This window comes from Lutra lutra, chromosome 16, assembly GCF_902655055.1.
Source record: "Lutra lutra chromosome 16, mLutLut1.2, whole genome shotgun sequence".
Taxonomy (NCBI): Eukaryota; Metazoa; Chordata; class Mammalia; order Carnivora; family Mustelidae; genus Lutra; species Lutra lutra.
In genome coordinates this window covers 20882113-20896933 of record NC_062293.1, presented here as the reverse complement: position 1 = coordinate 20896933, position 14821 = coordinate 20882113, and the positions used below count along the sequence as shown (strand labels likewise).

General features: G+C 43.7%; 2 protein-coding genes across 2 annotated transcripts in view; both read right to left on the bottom strand.

The window, feature by feature from the left end:
- The window catches only part of LOC125087352 (keratin, type I cuticular Ha3-I), a 30573-nt gene extending 25828 nt beyond the window's left edge, over positions 1-4745 (bottom strand). Inside the window, exon 1 of the mRNA XM_047707582.1 lies at positions 4704-4745. The gene's annotated coding sequence lies outside the window, so the exon portion shown is untranslated. The remainder of the gene's footprint in view (positions 1-4703) is intronic.
- On the bottom strand, positions 976-4718 carry KRT34 (keratin 34). Its single transcript, XM_047707584.1, has 7 exons — positions 4356-4718; positions 4172-4254; positions 3489-3645; positions 2475-2636; positions 2255-2380; positions 1910-2130; positions 976-1460 (listed from the first exon to the last, which is right to left on the bottom strand). The coding sequence occupies exons 1-7, from the start codon at positions 4701-4703 to the stop codon at positions 1376-1378; spliced, it is 1182 nt and encodes a 393-aa protein (XP_047563540.1). The 5' UTR covers positions 4704-4718; the 3' UTR covers positions 976-1375.
- Positions 4746-14821: the final 10076 nt, after the last annotated feature.

Below are 14821 nucleotides of genomic sequence, written 5' to 3'. Positions count from 1 at the left end.
TGGGGGTAGGATTAATATCTGTAGGGGGAGACTATGAACACTGGTCTTTCTTAAAATTATAGGAAATAAAGTAATACAGAAGTTACAAGAGAACATTATAGACCTATTTATAAAGACCTAGAGGAATGAGTAAACGTAAAAAGAGGCAGGTAAGGAGATACACTTGCCTACATTTAAAGGGTCTTTGGATTACAAAGTGTTGGGTATAACAAGTGGGTAACAAAAGGAACCAGTCTGGCAAAGATAAGTTGGAATCTAATTAAATGTGAAATGGCAACATAACACCAAGCTAAACTGTCCTATGGGCAAGACCCAGGACTTGAGCTAGAGAGCTTTGGGAGTCATCAGTGTAGAGATGCTAGTTCTCACAGAACAGGGAAGGAGAAAAAGAAACACAGCAGAGGATCTAGGCATTTCCTCCAGTTGCAACAGAAAGGAGAAGTCAGGCTAATCCGGGGCTGGAGAACAAGTAGTAGGAGATATAACAAGAGGGCCCAGAGTGTGTGGGTTTATGGAAATCACTGAAGGTACCTTTTGAGGGAAAGACAGGTATCCATATTGGTGATGCAGGTACAGCTGACAAGCTGAGAGGAGAGAAGTTGGACTGCTTCTCTTTGAGCAGTTTCTACAGAAGCTGGTCTTTAAGTACTTTAGGAGGAAGGGGAGCAGAGAATTGACCCCTGAGTGATGAAGGTGACAATGGGAGAGCAGTGAGGTTTGGGGAAGACTTTCAGTATTACCTAGGACCCTGCAGCCAAGGCAAGATGGTCATGAGTGCTGGAGGTCAGGGTTTCTGCATGGTCTCTCCTTGGTGGTAGCCTCCCAGGAGGATAGATCCCCTTCCCCATCAGTATTTACCATTGGAATATAATGGTTGGGGTCACTCTTTTAACCCATTTCTTCCTGACAAAGAGGTATTTTTATGAAACAGCAACACAAGTTCTTTACAGTACATAAATATGAATGAGAAACACATTTACTATGCCAGAGAAATAAAGTTTATTGGGAAGTAAATGAAGTAGCTTCCTTGCATTCCAGAGAATACCAAAGAAGCAAGAAAAGCAGGAAACACAATACATACAGGAAATGCCCTAAAAGTAATACCTGGAGCTCAGATTACAGGGAGCTGGTCATCTTCAGAAACAAAAATACTCGATCTTCAATAGGAAGGGATTTTCCAGATATTGGAAGTTAATGATGTATGACTTTGCTTGTTGAATCTGGAAAGCATTTCTATGTCTAGAAATATTACATCGGGTGTGGGTAGGCTTCTAACTGGCAGCTGAGCTCCAACGAAGGCAAAACCTAAAGACCTTTCCTGTACTTGATCTGAATGGCTTCATTGTCGTCTTCAAAAAGGATGCAAGTTCTTAAATTAAGAGCAACGCGTTTGACAGTTGCCACAGGACCCACAGGAATTGCCGCAAGCGTTGGTGGTGGCACATGGGTTGCAGGGGAGCCTGGGAGGACAGAGGTTTAAAATGGATTGGGGATGATTGTGGAAAGAGCCCTAGGCGCTTAATGAAACAACTCATGAATTCTCAGTGGTTGGAGATAGTTGGAATCAAATTTGATTGTTATCAAATCTTTATCCCCATCCGAGAAGGCTTTGTGCTGAGGCAGAAAATTGTTCTTGTGCTCTTGAGCTTTCATGGAACGAACACAATATGCCTTACCCAACAGTTATTGTTGTAACAATCTCTCCACCCCCACTTCTCCATTATTAGCTCCCTGAGGCAGGGGATGTATGCCCTTCACCTTTGACCTTCAATTTCTACGTAACTGTCACATAGTGAATTCTGAATAAATGCATGTTCTGTGAGTTGAAAATGTGGCCCACATGTGTATGCCCACAATGTCTTGTAGTCCCACCACATGGGACTACATGCCTCCTTTGCCTCCTACTCACTTGCAGTCCTCACTCTCCAGCAGGCCCCGGTACGTATTGATCTCGCACTCCAGCCGGGCCTTGACGTCCAACAGCACCTGGTACTCCTGGTTCTGCCGCTCCAGGTCACACCTGATCTCAGCCAGCTGGGACTCCACATTGGTGATCATGCACTGCACCTGGGACAGCTGGGAGCTGTAGCGGGCCTCGGTCTCTGTCAGCGTGTTCTCCAGAGAGTCCCTCTGTGTGGGGAAGATAAGGCAGGTCACAGAGCCGCTCCTCAGGGAGCTTCTCCATGGGGCTCCAGAGAAGCCCCAGGCTTCACGAGGTCAGGAGAGTGTGGACAGTATCCTGAACAACACCCACCAGGTTGTGCTGGGCCTGCAGCTCGATCTCCAGGGCGTTGACCGTGCGTCTCAGCTCAATGATCTCCGCCTGGCAGGACTGCAGCTGCTCAGAGCTGGACACCACCTGCTTGTTCAGCTCCTCAGTCTGAAACAACACAGGGGAGAAGACAGGGTCAGACCTGCCTCAAGGGCCCCGAGGGGCCAAGGGATTCTGAGTGGCCAAGTGCTGAGATGCCCACCTGGGTGGTGAACCATTCCTCCACATCCCTGCGGTTGGTCTCCACCAGGGCCTCATACTGACTCCTGGTCTCGTTAAGCACACGGTTCAGGTCCACAGTGGGGGCTGCATCCACTTCCACGTTGAGGCGATCTCCAATCTGGCAACGCAGGGTGTTGACTTCCTGATGGAAGAAGAAGAATGAATGAGCCACATAAATGGATCTACTGTCTACCTTCCTACTGTAGGAAAGTATGCACAACAAAAATGCACTGAAAAGGAATATCCTGATCATTCCCCAAGACTGACGCAAATATGATGTAGGAATAAACCCAAGTAGGGATCACATCAATTTCTTTCCCAAAAACCTTAAAGTATCTCACATTTCCAATAATATTAAATCCAAACCCCCTGGTGTATGCAGGTCCTACCTCGTTTCACCTCACATCCCTATCTGCCCAGCCATATCAGTCCATGGGCCAAACTCAATATATATGCTTTAGCACCTCTGTGTCTTTGCTCAGCCTCTTCCCCCAGATTGAAACATCCCAGTGTGAATTCCTCCTCTTTCCCATGACATGCCTCTAAGAAGCGTTCCTTATCTCTTTCCAGGTAGACTGGATTACTCCTTGAATATGCTGCTTGTCCTCTCCCTGCCTCATATCGTTGTCTTTAATGGCCATCTCGCCAGACTAGACTGGGAGCTTGTTGAAGAGAGGGGCATGTCTTATTTCTCTTTTTCCTCCATCTCTCTGACTAATTCAGAAACTAACAGTGACAAGGAGAGAGCAGGGCTCAATAAATGGCTGCCCTTCCTCAGCATCTCCAACACTGCCCAACCCTCACCCAGCTGCTTGAGAATAAGCAACCCACCTCACTCCATGCTATGGGTATAGCACCATGATTCACTCACTGGCTGACCTTGACCTCTTCAGAGAAGGGTCCCAACCCAAGAAGCCTGATGTCAGTTGCCTCTTGGTTGCCAATGCTAAAGGCATGGCTCTGAAGCCTCCTTTTTTTTTCCTTTTCCTCTTACCTCTTCATGGGTACTCTTGAGGCTCAGCAGCTCCTCCCTCAGGGACTCCACCTGGGCCTCCAGGTCAGACTTGCACAGGGTCAGCTCATCCAGGATCCTACGCAGGCCGTTGATGTCCGACTCCACAAGCTGCCTCAAGCCCAGCTCCGTGTGGTACCTGCACACGCAGATCAAAGGGAGGATGAGGTAGGAAAGAATCCCATCCCACTGTGTGTCTTGTAGATGGGCTGGTCTCAATCTCTTTGAGCTAATACAGTTTTCTGCCTCTTTTCTCCCATGTTTCCCTCAAGCTCTGCACAGAAGACTGGAGAGGACCCTTCCTGGCTCACCCTAACACTAGAAGGTGCCCACAGGGATTCATTAAATGGAGTCTCTAATTCTTCTCTCAATTTTGTTGGTTAATATACCACTATCCCCCAAGAACCAATCCATTCTCCAAGAATAGTTCATGTCATCCAAATTTGGGAGTTTGAGAAAATCTTCCAGAAAGACCATTATAAACTGAAGAGCATGCAGCGTATGGATTTCTGTTAGAAAATGGCTTTATACAAACCCAGGCTTGAGAAGAGAAATGAAAAGGATGAAATGGCTGCCTCTTCCCTTCCAGGAAATGTTAGTCTCACAGGACCATGAGAGAGACATAGGGGTCTTAGAGGTCACATAGCCTGAAATTCTCAACATACTTGGTTCTGAAGTCATCAGAGGCCAACTTGGCATTGTCGATCTGCACCACCAGCCTGGCGTTCTCAGACTTGGCACACAGAATCTGAAAGCAAGATTCTACTGTGAGGACCGCTTGAATTTGAGAAGGTCTTATTGTTCAAGGACAGTCAGCTGCTGTTGCACCCCCACAGAAGACCCCCTCACCTTCTGCTGGAGCTCCTCGATGGTCCGGAAGTAGGACTGGTAGCTGGGACACACAAAGGGCACCTGCTGCTGGCACCACTCCCGGATGCGGCTCTCCAGCTCCGCGTTCTCCCGCTCCAGCTGGCGCACCTTCTCCAAGTAGCTGGCCAGCCGGTCGTTCAGGAACTGCATGGTTTCCTTCTCGCTGCCATTGAAGGAGCCCTCACAGAACCAGCCGCAGTTGCCCACATTGGCAGGGATGTTGCAGGCCCCAGGCAGGGTGCAGGTGTGGCAGCTGGGGGGCACACAGGGCCGGGAGCAGCAGGTGGAGCGGCAGCTCACGTTGGGCAGGCAGCAGTTGTAAGGCATGGTGCAGGGAGAGGTGATGGAGAGCAGGTAAGCTAACACAGGTGGATGTGGTGAGGTTTGAGTCTCTCCTTCCCCCATGGTCCTTTTATACCCTTATTAGTGGGTGGAGGTTGGCATACAACATAGTTTCCCTTCCTAATGCTTCAGCTAATTTTTTCTCCAAAATATGCTAGTTAGATGCCTCCAAAGAGTCCCCTCAACCCATAAAATTATTCCATTCAGCTTGTGTCACACCAGGTTCCTCCTGGGTGCTAGTGGTTGGTGAAATCAGAGTTTCATCAGATGGCTTCAAAGGAGACAGAATCATCACAAACCCAAATGGTCTCCCCATTACTCAGAGGGGAGGAGATCCAGGGACATGGGGTGGAGTTGTTTGGGACTCCTCACCCATGAGGTTCTGCCACTAGTTCCCTGGAAAGAGTTTGGAGAGAACAGTCTTCCAGGTGGCCCTTTTTTCCCAGGCCTACCCATTCCTCAGTGTTCAGTTCAACTTGACTTCGTAGCAGAAACTTGTCCTGTATTAGCCACTCATGAGAGTATTAACTGGGGCTTAAGGAATTTATCAATACATAGAGATTGAAAATAATGGATTGTTCATGGCTGAGAAGTGAAACTGGCTAAAATGGGTAGAATAACACTGAAGCAGAGATCAGCAAACTAGGGCCCACAATCCAAGTTCAGCCTGCTCCCTTTCTTTTCTAAATAAATGAACATAGCACACACCTACATTCATTAGGTATTATCTGTGGCCGCTTTTGGCCTACAATGGCGGAGTTGAATAGTGTAACAGAAACCATACGGCTTGCAAAGCCTAAAATATTTATGATCTGGCTCTTTAGAGAAGAAGTTTACCAATCTGTACTGAAACAACAATCTCCCTAAAGATGAGAAAGAGAAGAAATATCTAGAAATAAAATTATGCCTGGAATAGTCCACAGAGAGTTCAAGTGGCAATGTTGAAGCATAAACATAAAGCATAATACTTCAGGCTCAACAGAATGGAAACCCAGAATGAGGAGCTCAGAGTTATCTTTGTGTCTATGGTGACCTTATCTCAAAGTCTCTGGAAATTTCTCTCACCTTATCCCTAGTGCTAATCCTCTTTCTGAGAGCATTGTATATCCCTAGGGGTATAACTCTACCCACCTGAGATGTTCCCAGAACAAGTCACAACCCATGAGAATGCACCTTCACTCTGTCGTCCCTAAGAAGTGGGCACCATCTCTGATGAGCATGCACCTCTATATTACCTCTGGGATCAGAGATCCTTGGACACCTCCAAACTCTTGGGAGTCTCCCTATTGCCTGGTAAAGGATCTTAATGAAGTAGCCTTCCTCATCTCACCTTCTATTCCTTGTCATTTTTTCTGTCCTTCCTTCTACACAGAAACAAAATCTTGGGCTCAGACAGAAGTCCCCCAAAAATTATTTGTGCAACATCATATAAGCAATTTATGAACATTGTGTCCAGATTTCAAAGGAAGTATGAAGGTAACAGAAAAGCACACATTTGAAGCTAACCTACCTGAGTTCACATTCTTACTGATCATATGAGTTCAGAGAAGTGAGTTCCCCTTTTTGACTCATTCTCTTCATTTCTTAAGTTTAAGTAGTAATATGCTCCCCACCTCATAGTTTTGTTGTAAAATATAAGTAATATATTGTGTGTGGGGACGCCTGGGTCGTTCAGTTGGTTAAGTGTCTGCCTTCGGCTTGAGTCACTATCCTAGGGTCCTGGGATCAAGTCCTACATCAGGCTCCCTGCTCACTGGGGAGCCTGCTTCTCCCTCTACCTATTGTTCCCCCTGTCATTGCCCCCCTCTCTCTCTCTTCCTAATAAGTAATTAAAATCTTATATGTATATGTGTGTGTGTGTGTGTGTGTGTGTGTGTGTGTGTGTGTGTGTGTGTAATATTGTGTGTGAATATGGATGGGGGTGGGAGTGATGATCATTTCCATAATCTTCCTCCTTACTGTTGGCCCAGATGGCTCAGATGTAGAATTTTCTGAAAATCCAATTCTGTCAAGCAGACACCTGGGCACACAGCCCATGCCAGCCCAATGGTGATAAAACTTCACTCATTTACCTTGCAAACACTAGGGCACAGAACTATATTCATGAATTAGTCAACAAAAATGAAAATTTTAACATTAACTTGGTGGCCAGAGTAGGAAGTTAACAGAGGGCCCATTATCCCTACATTCCCTGAAAAGTTAATGATCTTGTGGATTCGGTTATCTTATTTGGGGTGGTTCTTGAGGAGGACATGTTCTCTATACAGGGTTGTAATGCCATGAAAGCCCCCTTTCTTGTACTGGCCTTGAAATGGAGTCCACTGAATCTACTGGGGACTCCCCCAGTGTGTTTCTGTGCTAACATCCATAATAATGATGGTAGTGGTTTTGGTGATGCTGACCATGTTACTTACCACTTCATGAATACTTATTCTATGCCAAACAAGGCACTAAGTGCTGTAGTACATTTCTCATTTGACCCTCCCAACAAGCCTGTAAGATTGGCCTATAAAATTATTCCCATTTTACAGATAAATTAAGAGATTGGGAAAGGCTCAGGATTTTCCCAAGACACAGCCAATAAGTGGCAGAGCTGGGATTTGAACAATTCATTGTCTAATTTCTGACCCTGAATACCTAAACACAGTGCAAACATTTGGCACAGAAGTTTCTCTGATTTTGTGAGGGGAAAGAAATCTTAGATTCCTTTCTTCCCCTTGCCCCTCTCTTTATAGTTTTTGTTTCTGATTCCTACCAGGGCCCTGTTCCTACCCCACCCCCGAAGCTCATCAGTCTTCCAAAGTTCTCTCTGCCCAAAGGCCTCTCTCACCCAGCTACACTCTATGGTACCCTCTTGAACCAAAACCAAATTATTCTTATTTCCTTTTCTTCACAGGCAAAAGGCTGTCCTTTTGCATGATTGGTTGCTATGTCCAGATTGAAAATTAGATTGCCTTTTCTTAGCATCTAAAAAAATCAAAATGGGGGCACCTGGGTGGCTCAGTGGGTTAAAGCCTCTGCCTTCGGCTCAGGTCATGATCCCAGGGTCCTGGGATCGAGCCCTGCATCAGGCTCTCTGCTCCGCGGGGAGCCTGCTTCCTACTCTCTCTCTGCCTGCCTCTCTGCCTACTTATGATCTCTGTCTGTCAAATAAATAAATAAATAATCTTAAAATAAAAATTAAAATTAAAAAAAATTTAAAAATCAAAATGCACAACGGCATGACCTAAGGTGATTTAGAATGCCAGAGAAAGCCTACTTGCCTCACCCTGAATTTTTAGCCCGATAAAACTCACCTCAGAAGTAGGATCTATTTCCTAAGAATCAAATAACTCTAGAGCTAGAAAGACCTGAATTTATGGAGAAGAAAACTGAGGCTCAGATGGTGAGGCAGGAAAGAAATGAATAGCAATATGTCACTTCCTCATCAGGTAGTCTACTAGGACCCTTCACATACAAAATTCCATCTTCACACCAAACTCTGGATGTTTCAATGCCATTATTGTCACCATGTATCAGAGATCAAGAATCTGAGAAGAGGGGCACCTGGGTGGCTCAGTGGGTTAAAGCCTCTGCCTTCGGCTCAGGTCAGGGTCTCAGGGTCCTGGGATCGAGCCCCGCATTGGGCTCTCTGCTCAGCAGGAAGCCTGTTTCCCCCCTCTCTCTCTATCTGCCTCTCTGCCTACTTGTGAACTCTCTCCCTCTCTCTGTCAAATAAATAAATAAAACCTTTAAAAAAAAGAATCTTTTTTTTTTTTACAGCTTTATAAACATATATTTTTATCCCCAGGGGTACAGGTCTGCGAATCGCCAGGTTTACACACTTCACAGCACTCACCATAGCACATACCCTCCCCAATATCCATAAACCCACCCCCCTCTCCCAAACCCCCCTCCCCCCATCAACCCTCAGTTTGTTTTGTGAGATTAAGAGTCACTTATGGTTTGTCTCCCTCCCAATCCCATCTTGTTTCATTTATTCTTCTCCTACCCCCTCAACCCCCCATGTTGCATCTCCTCTCCCTCATATCAGGGAGATCATATGATAGTTGTCTTTCTCCAATTGACTTATTTCGCTAAGCATGATACCCTCTAGTTCCATCCACGTCGTCGCAAATGGCAAGATTTCATTTCTTTTGATGGCTGCATAGTATTCCATTGTGTATATATACCACATCTTCTTTATCCATTCGTCTGTAGATGGACATCTAGGTTCTTTCCATAGTTTGGCTATTGTAGACATTGCTGCTATAAACATTCGGGTGCACGTGCCCCTTCGGATCACTACGTTTGTATCTTTAGGGTAAATACCCAGCAGTGCAATTGCAGGGTCATAGGGTAGTTCTATTTTCAACATTTTGAGGAACCTCCATGCTGTTTTCCAGAGTGGTTGCACCAGCTTGCATTCCCACCAACAGTGTAGGAGGGTTCCCCTTTCTCCGCATCCTCGCCAGCATCTGTCATTTCCTGACTTGTTAATTTTAGCCATTCTGACTGGTGTGAGGTGATATCTCATGGTGGTTTTGATTTGTATTTCCCTGATGCCGAGTGATATGGAGCACTTTTTCATGTGTCTGTTGGCCATCTGGATGTCTTCTTTGCAGAAATGTCTGTTCATGTCCTCTGCCCATTTCTTGATCGGATTATTTGTTCTTTGGGTGTTGAATTTGCTAAGTTCTTTATAGATTTTGGACACTAGCCCTTTATCTGATATGTCACTTGCAAATATCTTCTCCCATTCTGTCAGTTGTCTTTTGGTTTTGTTCACTGTTTCCTTTGCTGTGCAAAAGCTTTTGATCTTGATAAAATCCCAAAAGTTCATTTTTGCCCTTGCTTCCCTTGCCTTTGGGGATGTTCCTAGGAAGATGTTGCTGCGGCTGAGGTCGAAGAGGTTGCTGCCTGTGTTCTCCTCGAGGATTTTGATGGATTCCTTTCTCACATTGAGATCCTTCATCCATTTTGAGTCTATTTTCGTGTGTGGTGTAAGGAAATGATCCAATTTCATTTTTCTGCATGTGGCTGTCCAATTTTCCCAACACCATTTATTGAAGAGGCTGTCTTTGTTCCATTGGACATTCTTTCCTGCTTTGTCGAAGATGAGTTGACCATAGAGTTGAGGGTCTATTTCTGGGCTCTCTATTCTGTTCCATTGATCTATGTGTCTGTTTTTGTGCCAGTACCATGCTGTCTTGATGATGACAGCTTTGTAATAGAGCTTGAAGTCCGGAATTGTGATGCCACCAACTTTGGCTTTCTTTTTCAATATTCCTTTGGCTATTCGAGGTCTTTTCTGGTTCCATATAAATTTTAGGATTCTTTGTTCCATTTCTTTGAAAAAAATGGATGGTACTTTGATAGGAAATGCATTAAATGTGTAGATTGCTTTAGGTAGCATAGACATTTTCACAATATTTATTCTTCCAATCCAGGAGCATGGAACATTTTTCCATTTCTTTGTGTCTTCCTCAATTTCTTTCATGAGTACTTTATAGTTTTCTGAGTATAGATTCTTAAAGGATGAATACCCAAGTTTTGTAGCAACATGGACGGGACTGGAAGAGATTATGCTGAGTGAAATAAGTCAAGCAGAGAGAGTCAATTATCATATGGTTTCACTTATTTGTGGAGCATAACAAATAGCATGGAGGACAAGGGGAGATGGAGAGGAGAAGGGAGTTGAGGGAAATTGGAAGGGGAGGTGAACAGTGAGAGACTATGGACTCTGAAAAACGATCTGAGAATTTTGAAGGGGTGGGGGGTGGGAGGTTGGGGGGCACCAGGTGGTGGGTATTGTAGAGGGCACGGATTGCATGGAGCAATGGGTGTGGTGCAAAAACAATGAATACTGTTATGCTGAAAAAATAAAAAATAAAAAAATAAAAAAAAAGAATCTGAGAAGAAAGTAAAGTCTAAAAGGACACAAGTAAGTAGACTCAAGTCTGCTGGGCCCATCACACCTCACTGTGAAGTAGAAAGATAGGACACTGGTGTAGGCCAGGATGTGACAAAACATGAGAACTGGAAGAAAACAGAGGTAGCTCATGAATTCCAATGCCAGCTCTGAGCACGAACAGGAAGACACACCTAGGCTTCCTGCATGTTGCTTTGCTCCTCAGTAAACTGGAGATTAAAAAGTGACAAATCCCACAAGCTTGTGATGAGGCGCGCCTCCTGGAAGTAATGAGATGGGCTTTTACAGAGAGAAATGCTGTACGTTCCTGGACAGTCCTGCTCTTCCTAGAGATCCTGACAGCAGCCTCAGGCCTCAAAGCACTCAAACAATGACTCTGACCACAGATATACGGATGCAAAAAAAAAAAAAAAAAAAAAAAAAAAAAAAAAAAAAAAAAAAAAGCCCTATACCCATAACAAATAAGAATTTTCAGGAAAAGAATCAACCAAAATTTTCAGGACATAAGCTTGGGGATGGGTCAAGTATCTGAGAATGATATTCCCAGTGGGCTAAGAGTTCAGACCAGGACAGCCAAGAGCCAACTAAAGAGATCACAAAAGAGCACTGGACATGCAATGAGATGGGCCTGGGGTCCTATCAGAAGATGGGGGTGGAGCCAAAAAGTATCAAATAATATTATATAGAATATATACTCCAGAGCTAGGTAGGGGACTTAAAGAAAGAAACAATGATGTAAAAGACAACAGGATGGTATACAAATTCTACTGTTGGGCATGAAACAACAACAACAAAAATGACCATGCTTTTCTATTTTTAAGAAGCTTATCTATATGTTAAGTCATCAATAATCAAAATTATAATCCTAATAAAAATATCTGGTTTGCAAAGTTTTTCCATAAACACAGTCTTCCACAATCCTCTTGGCAAATGTATAATGCAGGCGGAGAAGATATTGTTACCTCCACTCTGGGGAAACTGAGGCTCAGAGAAGTTACATGTCTTGTCCAAGGACACAGAACTGATGAGAAGGTAAGTGAGAACTAGAACCCTACTTCTGGCAAGTGGGTCACAACTGGCTCATTAGAGTAGAGTAGAGCCAGTAGAGATTTTTAAACTCCCACTGCACCCCAGTGTTCATAGCAGCAATGTCCACAATAGCCAAACTGCAGAAGCAGCCAAGATGTCCTTCAACAGTGGACAAAGAAGATTTGGTTCGTATATACAACAGAATACTACTCAGCTATCAGAAAGGATGAATACTTACCATTTACATCAACATGGATGGAACTGAAGGGTATTATGCTGAGTGAAATAAATCAATTGGAGAAAGACAATTATCATATGGTTTCACTTATACGTGGAATATAAGAAACAGTGCAGAGAATTATAAGGGAAGAGAGGGAAAACTGAATGGGAAGAGAGCAGAGAGGGAGACAAACCATAAGAAACTCTTTTTTTTTATTTCTTTTTTTAATTTTTTTAAATTAATTTCTTTTCAGGTAACAGAATTCATTGTTTATGCACCACACCCAGTGCTCCATGCCATACGTGCCCTCCATAATACCCACCACCTGGCTCCCCCAACCTCCCACCCCCCGCCCCTTCAAAACCCTCAGATTGTTTTTCAGAGTCCATAGTCTCTCATGGTTCACCTTCCCTTCCAATTTCCTTCATTTCCCTTCTCCTCTCCATCTCCCTATGTCCTCCATGTTATTTGTTATGCTCCACAAATAAGTGAAACCATATGATAATTGATTCTCTCTCTGCTTGACTTACTTCACTCAGCATAATCTCTTCCAGTCCTGTACAGATTGCTACAAAAGTTGGGTATTCATCTTTTCTGATGGAGGCATAATACTCCATAGTGTATATGGACCACATCTTCCTTATCCATTCATCTGTTGAAGGGCATCTTGGTTCTTTCCACAGTTTGGTAACCGTGGCCATTGCTGCTATAAACATTGGGGTACAGATGGCCCTTCTTTTCACTACATCTGTATCTTTGGGGTAAATACCCAGTAGTGCAATTGCAGGGTCATAGGGAAGCTCTATTTCTAATTTCTTGAGGAATCTCCACACTGTTCTCCAAAGTGGCTGCACCAACTTGCATTCCCATCAACAGTGTAAGAGGGTTCCCCTTTCTCCACATCCTCTCCAACACATGTTGTTTCCTGTCTTGCTAATTTTGGCCATTCTAACTGGTGTAAGGTGGTATCTCAATGTGGTTTTAATTTGAATCTCCCTGATGGCTAGTGATGATGAACATTTTTTCATGTCTCTGATAGCCATTTGTATGTCTTCATTGGAGAAGTGTCTGTTCATGTCTTCTGCCCATTTTTTGACATGATTATCTGTTTTGCGTGTGTTGAGTTTGAGAAACTCTTAACTCCAGGAAGCAAACAGGGCTGCTGGAGGGGAGGTGGGTGTGGGGATAGGGTTAACTGGATGATGAGCATTAAGGAGGTCACATGATGTGATGAGCACTGGGAGTTATATGCAACTGATAAATTATTGACCACTGCATCTGAAACTAATGGTGTACTTATATGTTGGCTCATTGAATTTAAATTTAAAAAATAAAATAAAAAATAAAAATAAGAAAACTCACAACGGCCAGCCTACATCCCAGACCAATTAAATCAGATTCTCTAAGGGCAAACTCAGGCTTTGCCATTTTTTTTAAGTTCCCAGGTGATTCCAGAGTACCACCAAGGTGGAGAAAAACTGTCATCATGTATGATGACGATGACAGAGTACTGGGAAAAAATTTAAAAGCCACATGGAAGTATTTGAGGGGATGTAGAATACATTTACTTACAAAATTACAGTTCAGCTACAGGGATTGAGATTTCTGTTTTGAAAAAAAAAAAATGACAGAATTTACAGATCCAAAAAACTTTGCTCCTGGCCAGAATCTCCTTTGTTCTAGTGATGACCTCTGTTCAAAGCTTGTTTGGAGTTTTGTGTTTTGGAAATGTCTGTATTTTTTTAATAACCAGTTTGTTAACACCAAATCTTTGTCTTTTAAGGATGGATTTGATTTTGGGGGGGAAGCCATTCAACAAGAAACTTTATGAATAAGATGGACGATCAAGTTATATAATTTTTAAAAATACCTCCATGTGCTTGTGGCTTATAATTGATTTGAAAGCCAATTCTTAGATACCTGACAAAATTAAGCTGAAATTTGTGTGAAAGGAAAAACTATGAAGAATGTCATTGACCTGGATATATTCATTCTGTCCTGATTTTTTATAACATATATTTTTATCCCCAGGGGTACAGGTCTGCGAATCGCCAAGTTTACACACTTCACAGCACTCACCATAGCACATAACCTCCCCAATATCCATAACCCCACCCCCCCTCTCCCAAACCCCCCTCCCCCCATCAACCCTCAGTTTGTTTTGTGAGATTAAGAGTCACTTATGGTTTGTCTCCCTCCCAATCCCATCTTGTTTCATTTACTCTTCTCCTACCCCCTCGACCCCCCATGTTGCATCTCCTCTCCCTCATATCAGGGAGATCATATGATAGTTGTCTTTCTCCAATTGACTTATTTCGCTAAGCATGATACCCTCTAGTTCCATCCACGTCGTCGCAAATGGCAAGATTTCATTTCTTTTGATGGCTGCATAGTATTCCATTGTGTATATATACCACATCTTCTTTATCCATTCGTCTGTAGATGGACATCTAGGTTCTTTCCATAGTTTGGCTATTGTAGACATTGCTGCTATAAACATTCGGGTGCACGTGCCCCTTCGGATCACTACGTTTGTATCTTTAGGGTAAATACCCAGCAGTGCAATTGCAGGGTCATAGGGTAGTTCTATTTTCAACATTTTGAGGAACCTCCATGCTGTTTTCCAGAGTGGTTGCACCAGCTTGCATTCCCACCAACAGTGTAGGAGGGTTCCCCTTTCTCCGCATCCTCGCCAGCATCTGTCATTTCCTGACTTGTTAATTTTAGCCATTCTGACTGGTGTGAGGTGATATCTCATGGTGGTTTTGATTTGTATTTCCCTGATGCCGAGTGATATGGAGCACTTTTTCATGTGTCTGTTGGCCATCTGGATGTCTTCTTTGCAGAAATGTCTGTTCATGTCCTCTGCCCATTTCTTGATCGGATTATTTGTTCTTTGGGTGTTGAATTTGCTAAGTTCTTTATAGATTTTGGACACTAGCC

Coding starts and splice junctions, on each gene's coding strand:
- KRT34 (XM_047707584.1), bottom strand. CDS start 4,703: ATGCCTTACAACTGCTGCCTGCCCAACGTGAGCTGCCGCTCCACCTGC. Junction 3,646..4,171: donor TCTGATGACTTCAGAACCAA/GTATGTTGAGAA, acceptor CTGCGTGTGCAG/GTACCACACGGAGCTGGGCT. Junction 2,381..2,474: donor AGGAATGGTTCACCACCCAG/GTGGGCATCTCA, acceptor GTGTTGTTTCAG/ACTGAGGAGCTGAACAAGCA.